General features: G+C 41.2%; 1 protein-coding gene across 2 annotated transcripts in view; it reads right to left on the reverse strand.

Moving 5' to 3' along the window:
• The window catches only part of LOC110463347 (dynein heavy chain domain-containing protein 1-like), an 83,145-nt gene that overhangs the window by 33,375 nt on the left and 31,517 nt on the right, over positions 1-18,253 (reverse strand). For both annotated transcript variants that reach the window (XM_021517860.1, XM_021517859.1), the window contains exons 43-67: positions 16,328-16,447; positions 15,790-16,134; positions 15,181-15,318; positions 14,640-14,754; positions 13,994-14,364; positions 13,489-13,689; positions 12,960-13,019; positions 10,978-11,166; positions 9,486-9,756; positions 9,191-9,356; positions 8,501-8,736; positions 7,913-8,084; positions 7,412-7,601; positions 7,110-7,208; positions 6,649-6,865; positions 6,285-6,416; positions 5,457-5,635; positions 4,995-5,184; positions 4,572-4,751; positions 4,206-4,321; positions 3,774-4,014; positions 2,960-3,112; positions 1,856-1,927; positions 1,271-1,363; positions 74-243 (exon numbers count right to left, since the gene is read on the reverse strand). In XM_021517860.1, the coding sequence (XP_021373535.1) occupies positions 74-243; positions 1,271-1,363; positions 1,856-1,927; positions 2,960-3,112; positions 3,774-4,014; positions 4,206-4,321; positions 4,572-4,751; positions 4,995-5,184; positions 5,457-5,635; positions 6,285-6,416; positions 6,649-6,865; positions 7,110-7,208; positions 7,412-7,601; positions 7,913-8,084; positions 8,501-8,736; positions 9,191-9,356; positions 9,486-9,756; positions 10,978-11,166; positions 12,960-13,019; positions 13,489-13,689; positions 13,994-14,364; positions 14,640-14,754; positions 15,181-15,318; positions 15,790-16,134; positions 16,328-16,447 (4,416 nt within the window). The remainder of the gene's footprint in view (positions 1-73; positions 244-1,270; positions 1,364-1,855; positions 1,928-2,959; positions 3,113-3,773; positions 4,015-4,205; positions 4,322-4,571; positions 4,752-4,994; positions 5,185-5,456; positions 5,636-6,284; positions 6,417-6,648; positions 6,866-7,109; positions 7,209-7,411; positions 7,602-7,912; positions 8,085-8,500; positions 8,737-9,190; positions 9,357-9,485; positions 9,757-10,977; positions 11,167-12,959; positions 13,020-13,488; positions 13,690-13,993; positions 14,365-14,639; positions 14,755-15,180; positions 15,319-15,789; positions 16,135-16,327; positions 16,448-18,253) is intronic.

Below are 18,253 nucleotides of genomic sequence, written 5' to 3' on the forward strand. Positions count from 1 at the left end.
ATCTTTCTTAACCTCTGACCTGTGCTTGGGAATTTTCACAAATTTTTGACAGACACAACAGCAGAATACCTACCTCTTCCATAGTCATCAGTGGACCAAAGTAAGCCTCGTGTTCCCAGTCTGCCAGCAGGCCTGCCTTAAACGTCACCGTCTTCATCTTTAGACTGCCATGGCCGGATCGCCCCTGAGTTTTCAGACTGGGCGTGGTGGACACCTTCCCTCCGACAGTCCCACCCTGGCTCCCTACATACACAAACATTTCAATGTATGTTACATCTCTTTAAAGTGATATCGGAATGATTTATACAAAGGATTTTGCTATATTCAGAGAAATTGCGATAAAGTTTCAGTTTTCACTTCTTCTAACAAACAAAATAAAAAGATATGTGTCGGTATGACTCCTACACCACGTAACCTTAACTGAGACTTATAAACTAGAGAGAATCATTTGAAGCTTCTAGCCACTGTTTGACATTAAAAATATAAAATAGGTTGATCTTGTGATATTGTTTACGTACTGATGTTATTACTTTAACATCTATTAGTATTATAATCCAAAATGTATGTTGGATGTTTAAATAGGCTGATCTCAACTGTGTTTTTATGATGGACAATTTAAAAACAAATGGAAATGCAAAATCAGATCTATAATAGTTGCAAACAGAACGGTTACACTCAGTGGGGGTAAATTTACAAACAATCAGGTGACACTCAGTGGGGGTAAGTTTACAAACAATCAGGTGACACTCAGTGGGGGTAAGTTTACAAACAATCAGGTGACACTCAGTGGGGGTGAATTTACAAACAATCAGGTTACACTCAGTGGGGGTAAGTTTACAAACAGAACGGTTACACTCAGTGGGGATAAGTTTACAAACAATCAGGTGACACTCAGTGGGGGTAAGTTTACAAACAATCAGGTGACACTCAGTGGGGGTAAATTTACAAACAATCAGGTGACACTCAGTGGGGGTAAGTTTACGAACAATCAGGTGACACTCAGTGGGGGTAAGTTTACAAACAATCAGGTGATGTGTTCAATCCAGAGAATGGTGCAGTAATCTTGCCCAAAGCAGTGACCTAGCTTTAGACTATAGACTTTGACAATGTTTATATATCTCAAAATTCATTAAGATCATTGACATATATGAACTTTTATTAATTGATCACCAGAACAAGAAATTGGGCTTGAACTTAGAATCTCAGTTTGAGGATGAAAACTGTTTTGTAAATTCAGGCCCTGATCCTGATGAGAATAATTATTACCTACCTCTGCTTGAACGACCTGATTCTGATGAGGCCTTGTGGACAAGTCGAGGTGTTTCCCGACCTACACTGGTGTCCGTGCTACGTGTGCTGGAGTCTGAAGTGAAAGGTTCACACGTGTACGGGGACAGAACACAAAGTGAATTGGATTACACATATGTGAGAGTGCACACATGTAGTGGTACATATATGAGAACACACAAGTTAGAGAACACATGTGTACAAGAGTCTTCGTGCAAGGTCTTGTACTTAACCCTTTCATCCCCATGTAACTTAAGTAGACTCTACCATGCATTAATCTGGATGTGTCCATTATGGTCTACAGTGGTGAAAGGGCTAACTTAGTTCAACTTAGCTTATTCTGAACACAGATAAATCTGTCTCTATATTCAAATAATTTTTCATATTTGAATATAACAGAGTGTTTTGATTCGACATCACTCCAATGTTGTTTTGAATCTTCTTTTGCTAATTCCTTCAAACACTTTCAAAATGTTTCTCTGCAAGAGTGTTAAAGTTTCTTGGGAATTAGAGAATATTCAAAACTCCAAATTACCCAATGACTCACCTGTCATGCCTGACGACTCACCTGTCATGCCTGACGACTCCCGACTGCTACGACGAGTGGAGGCCCCCGGAGCAAGCTGCTTAGGGTCAACATCTGTGGAAAATATACCACAAATAAACAACAGCAACATAAAAGGTACAAAATACGTCATTTACTGTCAAATAATTTGTATTGAAGGTCACCAACTTACATATGGGTGTATCAAACAACCCTACCTCTGGGTGTATCAAACAACCCTACATCTGGGAGTATCATAGACAACACTACCTCTGGGTGTATTGTAGACAACCCTACCTCTGGGTGTATTGTAAACAACCCTACCTCTGGGTGTATTGTAGACAACCCTACCTCTGGGAGTATCATAGACAACCCTGCCTCTGGGTGTATTGTAGACAACCCTACCTCTGGGTGTATTGTAAACACCCCTCCCTCTGGGTGTATTGTAGACAACCCTACCTCGGGGTGTATTGTAAACAACCCTGCCTCTGGGTGTATTGTAGACAACCCTCCCTCTGGGAGTATCATAGACAACCCTGTCTCTGGGTGTATTGTAGACAACCCTCCCTCTGGGAGTATCATAAACACCCCTGCCTCTGGGTGTATTGTAGACAGCCCTACCTCTGGGTGTATTGTAAACACCCCTACCTCTGGGTGTATTGTAAACACCCCTCCCTCTGGGTGTATTGTAAACAACCCTACCTCTGGGTGTATCATAGACAACCCTACCTCTGAGTGTATCATAGACAACCCTACCTCTGGGTGTATTGTAAACAACCCTACCTCTGGGTGTGTTGTAGACAACCCTGCCTCTGGGTGTATCAAACAACCCTACCTCTGGGTGTATTGTATACAACCCTACCTCTGGGTGTATCAAACAACCCTACCTCTGGGTGTATTAAACAACCCTACCTCTCTGAGTATCATAGACAACACTACCTCTGGGTGTATTGTATACAACCCTACCTCTGGGTGTATTGTAAACAACCCTACCTCTGGGTGTATCATAGACAACTCTACCTCTGAGTGTATCATAGACAACCCTACCTCTGGGTGTATCATAGACAACCCTACGTCTGGGTGTATTGTAGAAAACCCTACCTCTGGGTGTATCGTAGAAAACCCTACCTCTGGGTGTATCGTAGGTATCCGTCTCGGTCTCTGTGGTTTCTGTGTCACTACTTTCTTCTGTTTCCTCGGAACATTCTGTCTCGTAGTCATCTGACTCACTTTCCCCACGTGGTTCTGTACGAGCTGATGCCATTGTTTCCCCGAAATCTGCTGGTAAATAATAATAGAAGCCCTTGTTACAAGAACAAACCAATTTAAGCACAGCTAGCATTGAAAAGTAATTACGATAAAACGATATTGTACATTTTGCATTTACTACCCAGCCGTTCTATCAAATGAGAAGGGGTTACATTTACTGTATAGCTGTTATATTTACTGTACAAGTGTTATATCTACTGTACAAGTGTTATATTGACTGTACAAGTGCTATATCTACTGTACAAGTGTTATATTAACTGTGTAAGTGTTATATTTACTGTACAAGTGTTATTTCTACTGTACAAGTGTTATATTGACTGTACAGGTGTTATATTTACTGTACAAGTATTATATCTACTGTACAAGTGTTATATTTACTGTACAAGTGTTATATCTACTGTACAAATGTTATATTGACTGTCCAAGTCTTATATTTACTGTACAAGTGTTATATCTACTGTACAAGTGTTATTTTTACTTTATAGTGGTTATATTTACTGTTCACTGTTTTGTTTTGTATTTAATGTACAGTATTTTTTTGTGATATTCTTGGTTTATGTTTACATATATATAGTAAGCAAAGACATGTGTTGAAGCTATAAAAGTTCAGATGTAAGAGAGCTAACAATATTATTATGTAAACTATGAAGTATTAAGAGGACCGTTCACAGACCTGTTTTACAGGTGACTGGTGTCGTGTCGGCTAGGTCATCACTCTGTGTCTGGGACTGGGACACGGAGAAGGTCAGTGTCTGGGACTGAGACTTGACATCCTCTTCCTCCTCCTCATCCTCCTTCACCTCCTCCAGCTTAGGCAGGTTCTCCAGTCTCACCTCCCTCGTCTCCTCCTCTTCCTCATCTTCCTCCACTGGTGAAGCAGGGAAGGGCGATGTTGTCTGTGGTGTTACACGTCCCTATATAACATAAGTTCACACAAGGTCTCACACGGTCACACAACCCTAAATAACATTGATAAATCAAGAAAATAACACAATTACTTTGAACAAAGATAAATTGAATAAAATCACAAATTCCTTTAAAACAACTCAACATGAAATTCATATGGTAGTAGTAAACGCAAATGTATTTCTGAAACATGATTTACCGTTTGAGAGACAGTTTCTTCAGAAATGGCTGCCATTTCAGTCTTGGGATCATCCCGGGCCATACAGAAGTATTTCATTACAGTGTCCTCCAAAATCCGTGAAAACCAATTAGAATCTGAAACAAAAAGACACTGTCATCAACATCCGCTGTAGAGAAGTCAGAATAAGTTGTTCAAGTTACGATGATGCGTACAATAGTGAATGGTGCAGTGCCCTGCAATTCATAATACCAGTCAGATTCTGAAACAACTAAAGCTTTATCCTTAATGTACAATTTACTCCAGCAGAAAATACTAAATATTGTAATTTTTCATTTATAATGTAAAACTACATCACATTACAACATATTTGGCATTGAGACTTACCGTCCTCGTTTACTAGGCGGTCAGCGAATGTACGCGTACACTCATGACACCAGAGCTGGGCGATGACCTTCATCATGGGCGCAGCTGTTTCCTGTGGCTGGGCACCACTAGCCATATTGACGGAGCGAGAACGAGACTCCCATGAAGTCTGGCGTGACACCTGGTTACTACGGCTACCACCTACAACAAGTATTGCTTGTATACTGGAGCTTTACTATCAACACCAGTATGATATATAGGTGTCAGGCATGATGTAGTGCTATATCAAAAATATGATAAGAATTTTAATATTGTAAAATAAAATACAACACAACAAGATGGTTCAAATTTCCCTGTAAGTTGTCAAATCAATTCAACACTTCTCCTATCTTATCAAGATAAAACATTGATTTTATCGCAGTAACCTGTCATTGTACTACTCACGAGATTCTGAACGGCCATCCTTTTTCCGCCTCATCATCTTACGTGTCCTTGACCTTGGGGACATGAGGAGTATTCCGTGGACGACACGTGAAATATCATGTAGTGTGAAGATGTAGTGGGCATTGGCCGGAGTGGCGTGAAACTTCTCTCTGATACGATGATACATCTCCAGCAGGGCCATGGTCATCGCCTGTAACAGGAAGGAGCACTCCAACTAAGGGGAGAACACTCTTACAACAGATAACTCATTTAAAGGGGCAAAAAACACATTTGACTGAGAAGAGCATTTTTAAAAAGTGGAGGGAAGTTTTATAAAAGGGGAGAACCTCTTTCAATGGGGAGAGCACACTGACAACATTAAAGGACTGACCCGAAGGCCTTAAGATGATTGTTACTATTCTACGTAAATTACATAAAGATGTAAATGATGACATGGGCAAGTGGAAAAATCATGCTAGTTACCCGGGCAAACTCAAAGTGGTGTTCAACAGAGTAAGTGGGGAACTCCTCCAGCCAGTTCTGTAGACTGCGGCCGTACATACTGAGCAAGCCATCCAGTGGTGGGGTGAACAAGGTCAGCGTCACGAACAGCCGAGTCAGACGGGATGACATCACATGGCAAGCCTTGCCCATTCCTGAACCTAGTGATGCACAAAGGATCAATGATTACCTGATATGCAGGGAAGGGAGGACGCTGTTTCTATCAGTAACTAGAACTGTAAGCCAAAGGCTAACTAATACCCCCGCTAAAATGAGGGTGCACAACTGCATAAGATACCAATCATTCATGCAAAGTTAAATGAAATCCACCTGTTAGTTAAGTAGGTGTTGTGCTGACAAGTATTTCGCACAAAGTGGCATAACTCCATCAAAAAGGGTCGAAAACCAAAATTAAAATGAGGGTGCACAACTGCATAAGATACCGATCATTCATGCAAATTTTTAATGAAATCCACCTGTTAGTTAAGGAGCTGTTGTGCAGACAAGTATTTCACACAAAGTGGCATAACTCCACCAAAAAGGTCGAAATCCCAAATGAAAATGCTGGTGCACAACTACACAAGCTACTGATCATTCATGCAAAGTTTCAATAAAATCTACCTCTTCGTTAAGGAAGAGTTGCACGGACAAGTATTTCACAAAAAGGGGCTAACTCCATCAAAAAGGGTCGAAATCCCAGATAGACAGACATGGTGATTCCAGTATACCCCCGCTAACTTTATTGCGGGGGTATAATTAAGTGTGGTTGATGACTACAATGACTAGCTATGATACTTGTCACTATATTACCTGGTACACAGGGGAGTGTGGTGGCTGCCAGGAACAGCGCTTCCTCCATGCCTTGGAACTCCTGTCGTTGTTGGTCATATGTACCCCCCTCCGATAGCACCTGTTTCAGTAACTCTAATGGTGGCTGGTAGTCTGAAACAACATCAAATACAGAACATTTATAGAAAACCTCAATGTTCCTCTGGAGACAACATTTGGTCTGTATTACAACTAGTTCAAAAATCAAAATTTCTAACATGAAATATCTGAAGGATCATTATCTCATCATGTTGTTGAAGTCCAACTAGTTTATTCATTGAGGCCTTAGTTATGTTCAATAAGATATTTGCTATATTTCTATACAAAATAAAGTCTGCTAACTTACTTTCATAACACTGGGCATGGCTGAGGTCATCAATGAAGAAGAGGTGGTACTGCTGTGACTTCGGGGGAGAGCTGGTCCCACCCGGGCCTGACAGTACGTTGGATGCCTTGTGTTTGAGCTCAAGGATCTGAGCGACCATCGTATGCTGGAACAGCTCCGATGACATACTGCGTGACATGATGATACTGGTGGAACTGTGCTTAGCTAGGACCATGTTCTGTTGGTGGAAACACAAGACAGGTAAACTCAGTTAAAGTAGGACAGAACAGGTAAACACAGGAAAATTAGGTCAGTAATACCTGTATTTCACCTGAAGGATACTATTTACCTGTAATCAAGAAACTACCTGTAAGAAGGATTTTACATGCAAGACTATTTTTTTTTTTAAATTACGAAGGGGCGGGGGCAGGAGAGGGGTTGGGGGTTGTTTCGTGGTTGTTATCTTTTTTTTTTTTTTTTACCTGTATGAGTGTAGATTTGCCCACACCTGGGTTGCCTACAAGGAGGACTGGTTGGTGAGCCCCCAGTAAAAGGTCCATGTGGTAGGTATACTTCTCAACCTGTAAAAAAAGATACACTTTACTATATCAATCACGTTTTCTCTTACATCGATATCTTTAATAATTCTAGTTTAACAAAATGTGAACATCACAGCATATTCCAAGATGGTAGCCAATATGGTTCTGGCTTCAATCAACTTAATAACTAGTTTTCTGCTACAGAACATAGTTAAATTTTGATAAACTAAAAGAAAGGATCTCACCTCTGTTGTCAGGGTAAAGCCACCTGCCATGATCTTCATGCGTTCCTGCTGTTTATCACTCCAGCGTATGAAGGTCCCCGTCTGTTCCTCCAGACAGTAGTCGTATACAGAGCCCATTATAGGGATTCGTATTGGGTGGGAGGTCCGGTACAGGGCATCATGGGAAAACTTACTGAACTTGTCTTTAAATCTAAACAAGAAAGTAGAAAAATAGAGAACCATGTTATTATAAATTAGTTCTTGGGTTTAAATCATCCATCAGAAACACCTGTCTTTAGGTAAACAGACACAAAGTTATCTTCAAAATAACCTCATACACATTACATACAATATATTTCATTCACATTATATAATATTACTATCGTACACATTCAATATTGTAATTATCATACATGTAAAATATATTAAATATCATACATGTAACATGTGTTAAATATAGTACATGTAACATATTTCAAATATCATTCACAGTACACATTTCAACAGTGATTAAAGGCCTACCTTTCGTGTATGTGGCCCCCGAATCCCCAGATGTAGGAGAAGGCAAATACACCCTTGAGTATCTCCAGGTAGTTGGGAATGAGTTGTTCAATGTGTGAGCTCCCTGTCAGACGGCTCGTAGTGTGTTGGGAAGCTGTCACAATACTGCTAGTCGGAGACTTCCTACCCGCCTCTGTAAGATACATTAGATTGATAAAGTCGACTGACATTCCAGAACTAAGATAGAACCTTTTATTATTTCAGGTTACATAATACACTAACTGTTGACTTCCATCAATAACCTTTTCACATTAAATGATTATTTCTTTTAAGTCCTTACACTCAATACCTTTATTCAATGATCTTTTGGACTATATAACCTCCACTTTGACCAAATAACCTTACCCTGCCTTCATCCCAACTGTACAATTTATAGCCATGCTTCATTGAATTTGTCGTTGTCAAGTTGGCATTCATAATACCATAATGAATGCAACAGAGAGCAGTTCAATGCTGAGTGTAGCTTATGACTTTAACCTCCATCTGTGGTGCATATTTTGACCCCATGACCTTATTCTGCCTCCATCTTAGTGTAAACTTTGACCTTACCTTCCATCTCTGCCTGTTTCTCGCGCTGCTCCAGCTCCTCGCGGAGGAAGCCCTTGTCCAGAAGAGCAGTCATGTATCGGAGGAAGGTACTGATCTCCTGTATTCCAGGGGCCACCTGGTTAGTCTGGGCAGCATCGTGTCCTACATCTGTCAGCAGAGCGGGGCAGCACTCCTGTCTCAGGAAACGGAGCGTAGGGCCGAACACGTCCCGCACCAAATCCTCCCATACCTTCACCCTGCAACAGATGTAACACTTCATCAACTTCTACTGATCTTAATGATTAATGTGTTTAATGTTACAATATGTCATTGTCATACATTGTTAGTTTTAATACTGTGATGTCTAGCTTACTAAGGTAAACATTTTTATAGAAACTAAGATTACTACATCAGCTTTAACCTCATACAAACATTCAGTAATGATTTTTTTCTTATTTTATAATCTGTTTTAACATTTCTCCTGAAAGACTTGGACATCTAACCAATGGTCAAACAAAGACTTACATAGTGGAAGTGAAAACCCAGCGACTCTTGGACATCTAACCAACGGTCAAACAAAGACTTACATAGTGGAAGTGATGACCCAGCGACTCTTGATCATCTAACCAATGGGCAAACAAAGACTTACATAGTGGAAGTGATGACCCAGCGACTCTTGGCCATCTAACCTATGGTCAAACAATGACTTACATAGTGGAAGTGATGACCCAGCGACTCTTGGCCATCTTTAACCAGCGGTCAAACAAAGACTTCCACTGGACGGTGTCCTGACTGAAGTGGAGGATGGAACAGCGGGAGACTGTCGCAGGAGACGCCTCTGTCAGGTCACTCGTCTCAAACATCAAGGCTGTAGTGTCTGTCAAACAAAATAATTTTATCTAGTAAGGTCATTTGTCGCAAATAACAAGCAACCTGAGATAGAGAAATCTTTTGATGTAAGCCTGGTGACTCTGAACAATCTTCTCCAATATCAATGATATTTTACCTTGGAGGTGGATGCCCCCACTGTTGGGAGTAGATAGCTTCTTTTCCTCATCAAACAGTGTGTTGAGGCTGTCAGCCCAGATGGGGTGCATCACGCCATCCAGGACGATCCAGCGCAACAGGACTGATGGAATCTCCTGTTGTCCCTTGTTCTTACGATCCTTGATCGAGGTGATGTAGGACTTGACAGCATCTGATAGGAAACTGCTATCCGCAAGCAACTTAGGGAACAGTCCTCCATTCCACATTCCCTCTTTAAAGTATCCAAGGAGCTAGAAGAACAACAACAGTAAATATGTCGTGTGTATCTTGCTTTTTGGATAAGAGTAGATAGAGTTGTCCACTTAAGGACTGACGTTCATTTTGGTGGTGTATACAGTAGTATGAACGCAGCTGGCAACGAACATATTCTATGGAGCTGTAGGGGACAGACGGATGATGTCTACTTTTGGGTGTTCAGTGTGATCCTTTGGACGTGGGCCTGTAACTTACCTGCCTGGGTGGGAAGACTGTAGGGGACAGACGGATGATGTCTACTTTTGGGTGGTCAGTGTGATCCTTTGGATGTGGGCCTGTAACTTACCTGGCTGGGTGGGAAGGCTGTAGGGGACAGACGGATGATGTCTACTTTTGGGTGGTCAGTGTGATCCTTTGGACGTGGTCCAGTAACTTACCTGGCTGGGTGGGAAGGCTGTAAGGGACAGACAGATGATGTCTACTTTTGGGTGGTCAGTGTGATCCTTTGGACGTGGGCCTGTAACTTAGCTGCCTGGGTGGGAAGACTGTAGGGGACAGACGGATGATGTCTACTTTTGGGTGTTCAGTGTGATCCTTTGGATGTGGGCCTGTAACTTACCTGGCTGGGTGGGAAGGCTGTAGGGGACAGACGGATGATGTCTACTTTTGGGTGGTCAGTGTGATCCTTTGGACGTGGTCCAGTAACTTACCTGGCTGGGTGGGAAGGCTGTAGGGGACAGACAGATGATGTCTACTTTTGGGTGTTCAGTGTGATCCTTTGGACGTGGGCCTGTAACTTAGCTGGCTGGGTGGGAAGGCTGTAGGGGACAGACGGATGATGTCTACTTTTGGGTGTTCAGTGTGATCCTTTGGACGTGGGCCTGTAACTTACCTGGCTGGGTGGGAAGGCTGTAGGGGACAGACGGATGATGTCTACTTTTGGGTGTTCAGTGTGATCCTTTGGACGTGGGCCTGTAACTTACCTGGCTGGGTGGGAAGGCTGTAGGGGACAGACAGATGATGTCTACTTTTGGGTGTTCAGTGTGATCCTTTGGACGTGGGCCTGTAACTTACCTGGCTGGGTGGGAAGGCTGTAGGGGACAGACAGATGATGTCTACTTTTGGGTGTTCAGTGTGATCCTTTGGACGTGGGCCTGTAACTTACCTGGCTGGGTGGGAAGGCTGTAGGGGACAGACGGATGATGTCTACTTTTGGGTGTTCAGCGTGATCCTTTGGACGTGGGCCTGTAACTTACCTGGCTGGGTGGGAAGGCTGTAGGGGACAGACGTATGATGTCTACTTTTGGGTGTTCAGCGTGATCCTTTGGACGTGGTGCCTGTAACTCTTGCATGGCGTCAGACACCTTTCCCAGGAGCCTCGACATTCTACGCAGTTTCTTGGTAGTTTTCTTTTCTGGAATTTGTTTCTCCATTTCTTCCAGGATCTAGAGAAGGGGTACGAGTAGCAGGTTCAATGATGGTTCAACAATTTCTTCGTATAATTAATAACTGTTATTTTTTTTTTTTTATTTAGCTCATCAAGTAATTGATAAAAAAAATGGTCTTAATAACAGATACCAAGAAGTGTTTCAAACCTTAACCTCAATTGATTTAAATGGAATATACAACAATTATCATCATAATCAACACATTCCAAGTCATCATAAGAAATCTTTTCCAAACTATTTCATTAAAACATGTTAAAAAAAAATCTTATTACATGGGACTTTGGCTGATATTTAAATCCAAGATGAAAAAAAGTCAATATTATTCTATATCCTATCTATATTCTGTATCCTATCTATATTCTGTATCCTATCTCCTATCTATATTCTATATCCTATCTATATTCTATATCCTATCTATATTCTATATCATATCTATATTCTATATCCTATCTATATTCTGTATCCTATGAGGTATCACATCACATTGTGCAGTGCAGTTATAAGATGCAAATTTGTGTAAATTATTTTTTCCGCTTGCAGGAGCTTTAAAGCTGTAATCCACTACACTAAGGCTCATACCTGCCATTATGTTCACCACTCAGAATTGGGTCCCTCATTATGTCAAAATATAGAAACATCATACTGGTCACTGAACCTAGCTTGAGACTTGCGACCATGTATCACATTTTGTTAAAACTGAACCATTTGGGTGGTTATCACACAGAAACTGTAGAATAACACGACAATGGGTGAATGCATAAAAAACAGTTGGGATAGGACAACCAGGTGTATAGTTATCACTTACAGTGGTAAGACAAAAGTAGGAGTGCATCTTTAACGAGAGAACAAAGGGGTTCTATTGCTCCCATCTAGTTCATCTTACTTTAGTAATCTTCAGAGTGTGTCAAGGTCAAAATGTATTTTAATAAACTAAATATGATTACTCTACACCTTAAGGGTGTAGAGAAATGATGAATCTTTGTCGGAAGATTTCAACTTATTTTACTCATACCACCTTCAAGGCAAATACAGATGAGGAGAGTCTATGAAATATGTTCTGAAACAAAGTGACACACAGACAGATGGATGGACAGAGTCTTAACCTATACCCTCCTCTGGTAGTACCTGTGGGGATTAAGAAAGTGACACACAGACAGATGGATGGACAGAGGCTTAACCTATACCCTCCTCTGGTAGTACCTGTGGGGATTAACAAAGTGACACACAGACAGATGGATGGACAGAGTCTTAACCTATACCCTCCTCTGGTAGTACCTGTGGGGATTAACAAAGTGGGGTCAAACAACACAACAGGTATAGTGGTAATCAATGTAGCTAGTATCCCTACTAGTGAATAAATATATAGTAAAACCTTGGTATCATGCCGTTTGTTTTACTTATCACCATATTATCTCAGTCATTCATTCATTTTTTTTAACACTTCCTTTTTGAATCCATGATGTATTTCATTGAAGAAATGGCCAGATAATGAGGTTTTACTTTACACATATAATAATAACATTGGTATATTAAAACATTCTTCTCATCACTGTGATACAGTTTTGTTGTGAGACTGTGATAAGCAAAAGCCTGTATCCTATAGGACTAGCATATCTATAGGTTACTGGCTCCAGGGTACACTGACGTAGGTATACATGCATTAAACTACATATCATATTTAATTACAAAACCCCCACCACTTCCAACAAGATGCTACACAGTGCGACTATGAACAGCATGCAGTGAAAACATAAAAATGCAGTAAAATGTGCAGGTGTGAAGTAGAATACCTCCTCCTCGTCCTCTCCTTCATTGTCTGCTAGTTCACCGGGGTCCTCCTCCTGCTCATCCTAGAGTAATACATTGTACATGTAAACTGTGGCCTCTATCTCACACACAATGTTAATGTAAACTGTGGCCTTAAACTCACACACAATGTTAATGTAAACTGTGGCCTTAAACTCATACACCTTGTATATAATAAACTGTGATCTTGATCTTACACACACTGTACATGTAAACAGTGACCTTGACCTCACACACTTTGAACATGTACACAGTGACCTTGACCTTACACACAATGAACAGTGACTTTGATCTCACACATGCTGAACAAGTAAACAGTGACCTTGACCTCACCCATACTGCTCAACTACACAGTGACCTTGCACATTTTACATTTACATATTAACATTCACAGTTGTCATTATGCTGAAAAGAAGAAAACATAATCTCTCATCCCTTGTCATTATATAACTAATCATAGTCGACAGATTATACGATATGATAACATTTACTCTCAAACAGAAAACGACTTACCCGTAGTTTCTTTTTCTGCTTGCCCTGTATGACAAAGTCTGTGTTGAGCTCATCCTTGGAATGGTCCGGGGCGAACAAGAGATAATTAAGTCTGTTGTAGGCTCTGCCCAGTGTTGTACAACATGTTGTCTTACCACTGCCGGCCGGCCCACACAGTATCACACTCTTCTTCATCTGGAGGGCTGTGTTTAACTGTAGGATCTGTGGACATACCGCACAGCGAGGATTAAAATACATAAATAGGAAATTATTCAACAAAGGATATGATTTAAGAATAAATATCATCAGAGTGTATAAATACCCCAGTTAGAGTTACTTTGTGGAGGAGAGGCTTGGACTATGCCAGGCTGTCCTCTTTGAGCTGGTCAGTAAGACTTACCTTGTGAAGAAGAGGTTCATACTCTGCCAGGCTGTCCTCCTTGAGCTAGTCAGTAAGACTTACCTTGTGAAGGAGAGGTTCATACTCTGCCAGGCTGTCCTCTTTGAGCTGGTCAGTAAGACTTACCTTGTGGAGGAGAGGCTCTGACTCTGCCAGGCTGTCCTCCTTGAGCTGGTCTTGGACAGTTCTCTTCATCAGGGTATTAAAGGCCATAGTACTGTCGGTAATGTTGGTGCTGGCTGGGAAAACATTACGGAGATTGCTTGAAAACATATCACGATCCTCATCTGTCTCTAGGGCAGGCAGTAAGATGTACCGCAGCGCATGTACCAGACAGTGTTCCTCTAGGGCGTGGCGTTCAGAGGCGGTCTGGGGAACAGGGTTTGATTTTACTCGAGGGGAGGGGCTGGAAATGCCAGGACTCCTAGGTGATTGTAGGTCAGGGCTCTTCGGGGATGTAGGGGAGGTGCTGGATACTGATCGCGGCGAGTTTGCTTCTATATAATACAATGGTAATATTTAACATCAGCGACCTCTAAATTACTTAGTCAATAACTTGTTAATCTAACAAGGTTCTCAATTACTGTCTTCCTATTGTTATAACTTTGGTTACTGCCCACCTGTTAATTTACACCCATAGTTAATGATAACTTTTACCTTAATGAGTAGTTCACATTTAACAAGCTTAGTAGCTTTAATTTCAGTTTTTTTTTTTTTAATATATACTAAAGAATTTTTAAGTTTCATAAATACAATTGTGTTGATGGTCTACCTGAGAGTGCTGAAAAATGCCGACAGAAAACTGTGTTGTGTAGAACACTGGATGCAGAGGTCAGGACGGTTTTCAAATCCTTCACTCCAAACTGGTAGTGATTCTTCCGTGGGAGCTGAAAAGGTCAAGATAAAATTAACTGTAGACATGTGATGAGGAAAGATAGAGAGGTTATGATGTATTGAAACCTGCCAAAATGTGTTGCTAAATTCTTTAAAATCAATTGTCTGCAATTATCATGTGTAATCAGAAAGCACATCACTTCAATGTGACAATTTATATTCTTTATCCCAAGGGGTATCAGCAATACCATACCATTTAGCAGTAATACTAGTAGATCTAAAGAAGATTTTTTTGATTTTTAAAAATTAAAATTTAACCCCTGGAGCCCCCCTCCCCATTGTAACAAATTGTTACCTTTTTAATCCTAGGAACAAATTTGAATGATATCCACCATTATATTTTTAAAGAAAAAAATAAAGCTTAAAGAAAAATTTACCGAGGACAGGTAAGGAAAATGGATAAAATGAGCAAAATAAACCTGAATTTTGAGCATTCTCAGAAGTTGATCAAGTTTCCTGGCCCAGTGTTTGGTCTCCCTGAATCCATGGTTACACAGCAGGACCTCAGCGATCTGTTGTTTGTCGGGGATGATCATGGCGCACGGTCTCATCAGCAACTGGAACATAAATAAAACAATGTGTCTAACAAAAAATACAGGGGAGATAAGTCAGACAAGGGAAATAAGTCAGGCAGGGGAGATAAATCAGGCAAGGGAGATCAATCAGGTAAGGATGAACACGTCAGACCTATAGATATCATAGTGGTACTGACTTCCCAACTTAGGTAGAACCTCAGCATCAACATTTCCTATATATCAATCATTTCAATCCACAGTATATTAGTAGGGGAGACAACTTGTGATCAGCTATCTAGCCAAGCCCTCGTCAGAGTCACTTTGGTTTTTCATTTGGTATGACAAGAGGGATTGTTTGTACAATTATGATCCAATCACCATTTTTTTTTTATCTGGTCTGATTATGCGATAGAGCTTTTCACTAAATAGCTACATTTAATTGACTAACCAGTTGTTCCAGATATCAAAAAAGTTAGAAATTTAAGGGTAAGGGAGACAACCCTGGATACCTACTCTGTACACCTCTGGCATGTCAGCAGTGGTAGCCCGTTGTGTATTTAGCGTCATGAAGCAGCCGAAGTTAGCACTAGCATGGACAAGCTTCCCACTGAACATGATGTTGCCAAGGTAACGATGTGTATACACATTCTCCGAGTTAAGTCGACTGTAGTCATCAGGGGTTGGCTTTGAATTCTTGATGCGTGATCGGACGTATTCATAGAAAAGTGGTGGAGGACGATTGGTCTTATACAGATCTGACTCCTGTATATCTATTTCTTTTTCTATTGAGTGACGGCGCCGACGTAAGTCCTTCTCTGCAACCCAGGTGTCCTCAAAGTAGGTCACCAGACCTTTCTCCTGTAGCAACCACAATTTTATGTAAACTTGCTTGGTAGTTTAACTGATAATTTCAAATGAATGATATTTTTGTTTTAACACAATGATTTCCTATGAATTTCAATCTTCAAACTACAATTTTATGAAAATATAAACTAGATTCTGATTTTACTCCAAACTGTTTTCAAATAAGATTTGTGGGTTTAGTACTTACATTGAATCCGTGTGGCACAGTGTTCTGTCGCTGTAGACCTGCAGTACCAACGTCTGACGGCAGAGGATGGAGTGTTGTGAGGGAGTTGCGTCGAATCACCTTGTCTCCAACACCAGTTTTCTAGAAAAACAAATCACACTTGTCAACAGTGAAGTGGACTTATAAGCTATCCTGTCTAATCTCTAAATAAGGATAATTCTGTAACAATTCTCTTCCGGTGACAATCCTTTTATAAATCATATTCTGGAAACTTAAATATAACTTATTGTAAATAATTAGAGAAAATAATCTTTATCTTATCTGACTTTATTAAAATTTTGTTGGTATCAAATTTCACCTTACTTTATTTTATCTTCTATGTAGCGAATATGTCCATGGTGTGTGTAATATCAGGGAGTGACACTGTTATCCCTTCCTGTGTACATACAAGGCTTTTCTCTCATCATACATCTGGATATCTTTTGGTATATTAATTTTCACAAATTTTTGGATAATCACTACCTTTTTATGGTATGCATTGTGATACTTATCCCATTAAGTATAAATGAATTACTTTATATGCAGAACTTTATCTTCCAAGTCAATTGATTTATGATTTATAGTTACCAATAACAAGAAAAATCCTGATTGACAGCATTGTGTAAAAGTAGCTGTAACAGACCTCAACAGAATATACAGTAAACTGTCACAAAGTAGCATGCACTGGGGTGCTTGGGGCACTGCAAGTAGTTGGGGTGCAGCTTCTGCTTGCACAGGGGGCACTAGGAGTATTAATGGCATACTGATTGCACTGAGGAAACTGATGGTACTGGAGGTGCAGCTTCTGTGGGTACTGGGCACTATTGGCACTTGTAAACAATGGTGGCGCTTGGGGCACTGGAGATGTTAGTGCACTGGAGTATCGAGGGTACTGGTGGTGGACTTGGCACTGAGGGTATCGAGGGTATCAAAGGTACTGGTGGTTGACTTGGCACTGAGGGTATCAAGGGTATCAAAGGTACTGGTGGTGGACTTGGCACTGAGGGTATCAAGGGTATCGAGGGTACTGGTGGTGGACTTGGCATTGAGGGTATCAAGGGTATCAAGGGTACTGGTGGTGGACTTGGCACTGAGGGTATCAAGGGTATCAAAGGTACTGGTGGTGGACTTGGCACTGAGGGTATCAAGGGTATAGAGGGTACTGATGGTGGATTTGGCACTGAGGGTATCAAGGGTTGAGGGTACTGGTGGTGGACTTGGCACTGAGGGTATCAAGGGTCTGGTGGTGGACTTGGCACTTAGGGTGCTTGGGACACTTAGTACACTGGTGGTGCTTGAGGCAATGAAGACATAGGGTGCATGGGGCACTTGTGCATTGGATGCAAGGGGCACTGTGGACAACTGAGGTGCTGGGGGCTCTGTGGGCATTTGAGGTGCTGGGGGCACTGTGGGCAATTGAGGTGCTAGGGGCACTGATATAGAACACAACATCAGAGCTAGGAGCATGCACTTGTGACATTGTGGACAATCGGTAATGAAGCTTTGGGGACATCAGTGACCAGTGGGGAGCAAAAGGCAGCACAGCATTTACTGGAAAATGAATGGAACCAGAGCGTATTGGTTGAGGTACTGAAGTAGTGAGGACACCAGAGATGCACATCAGGCATGATAGGGAGAACCTGTGAGATACAAAGAAAGCTTTGGGGCTCTGAAGGACACTAAAGAGCTCAGGTATAACAGTGGTAAATTCAAATTGGGAGCAACTAGAGAGGGAGGCAGTACGCCACAAGCCCTAAAGATGGTACTGAGGGCTCGGAGTGAGACATGGTAATCGCATAAAATAATATTACAAACCAATAATCATATGTTTTGTACAACGTCTAGCTTATATAAAACATAAACTAGCTGACTTTAAACATTGACCATCATTGTGCTGTAAAGGCGACT

Source organism: Mizuhopecten yessoensis, unplaced genomic scaffold (assembly GCF_002113885.1).
Source record: "Mizuhopecten yessoensis strain PY_sf001 unplaced genomic scaffold, ASM211388v2 scaffold10891, whole genome shotgun sequence".
Classification (NCBI taxonomy): Eukaryota; Metazoa; Mollusca; class Bivalvia; order Pectinida; family Pectinidae; genus Mizuhopecten; species Mizuhopecten yessoensis.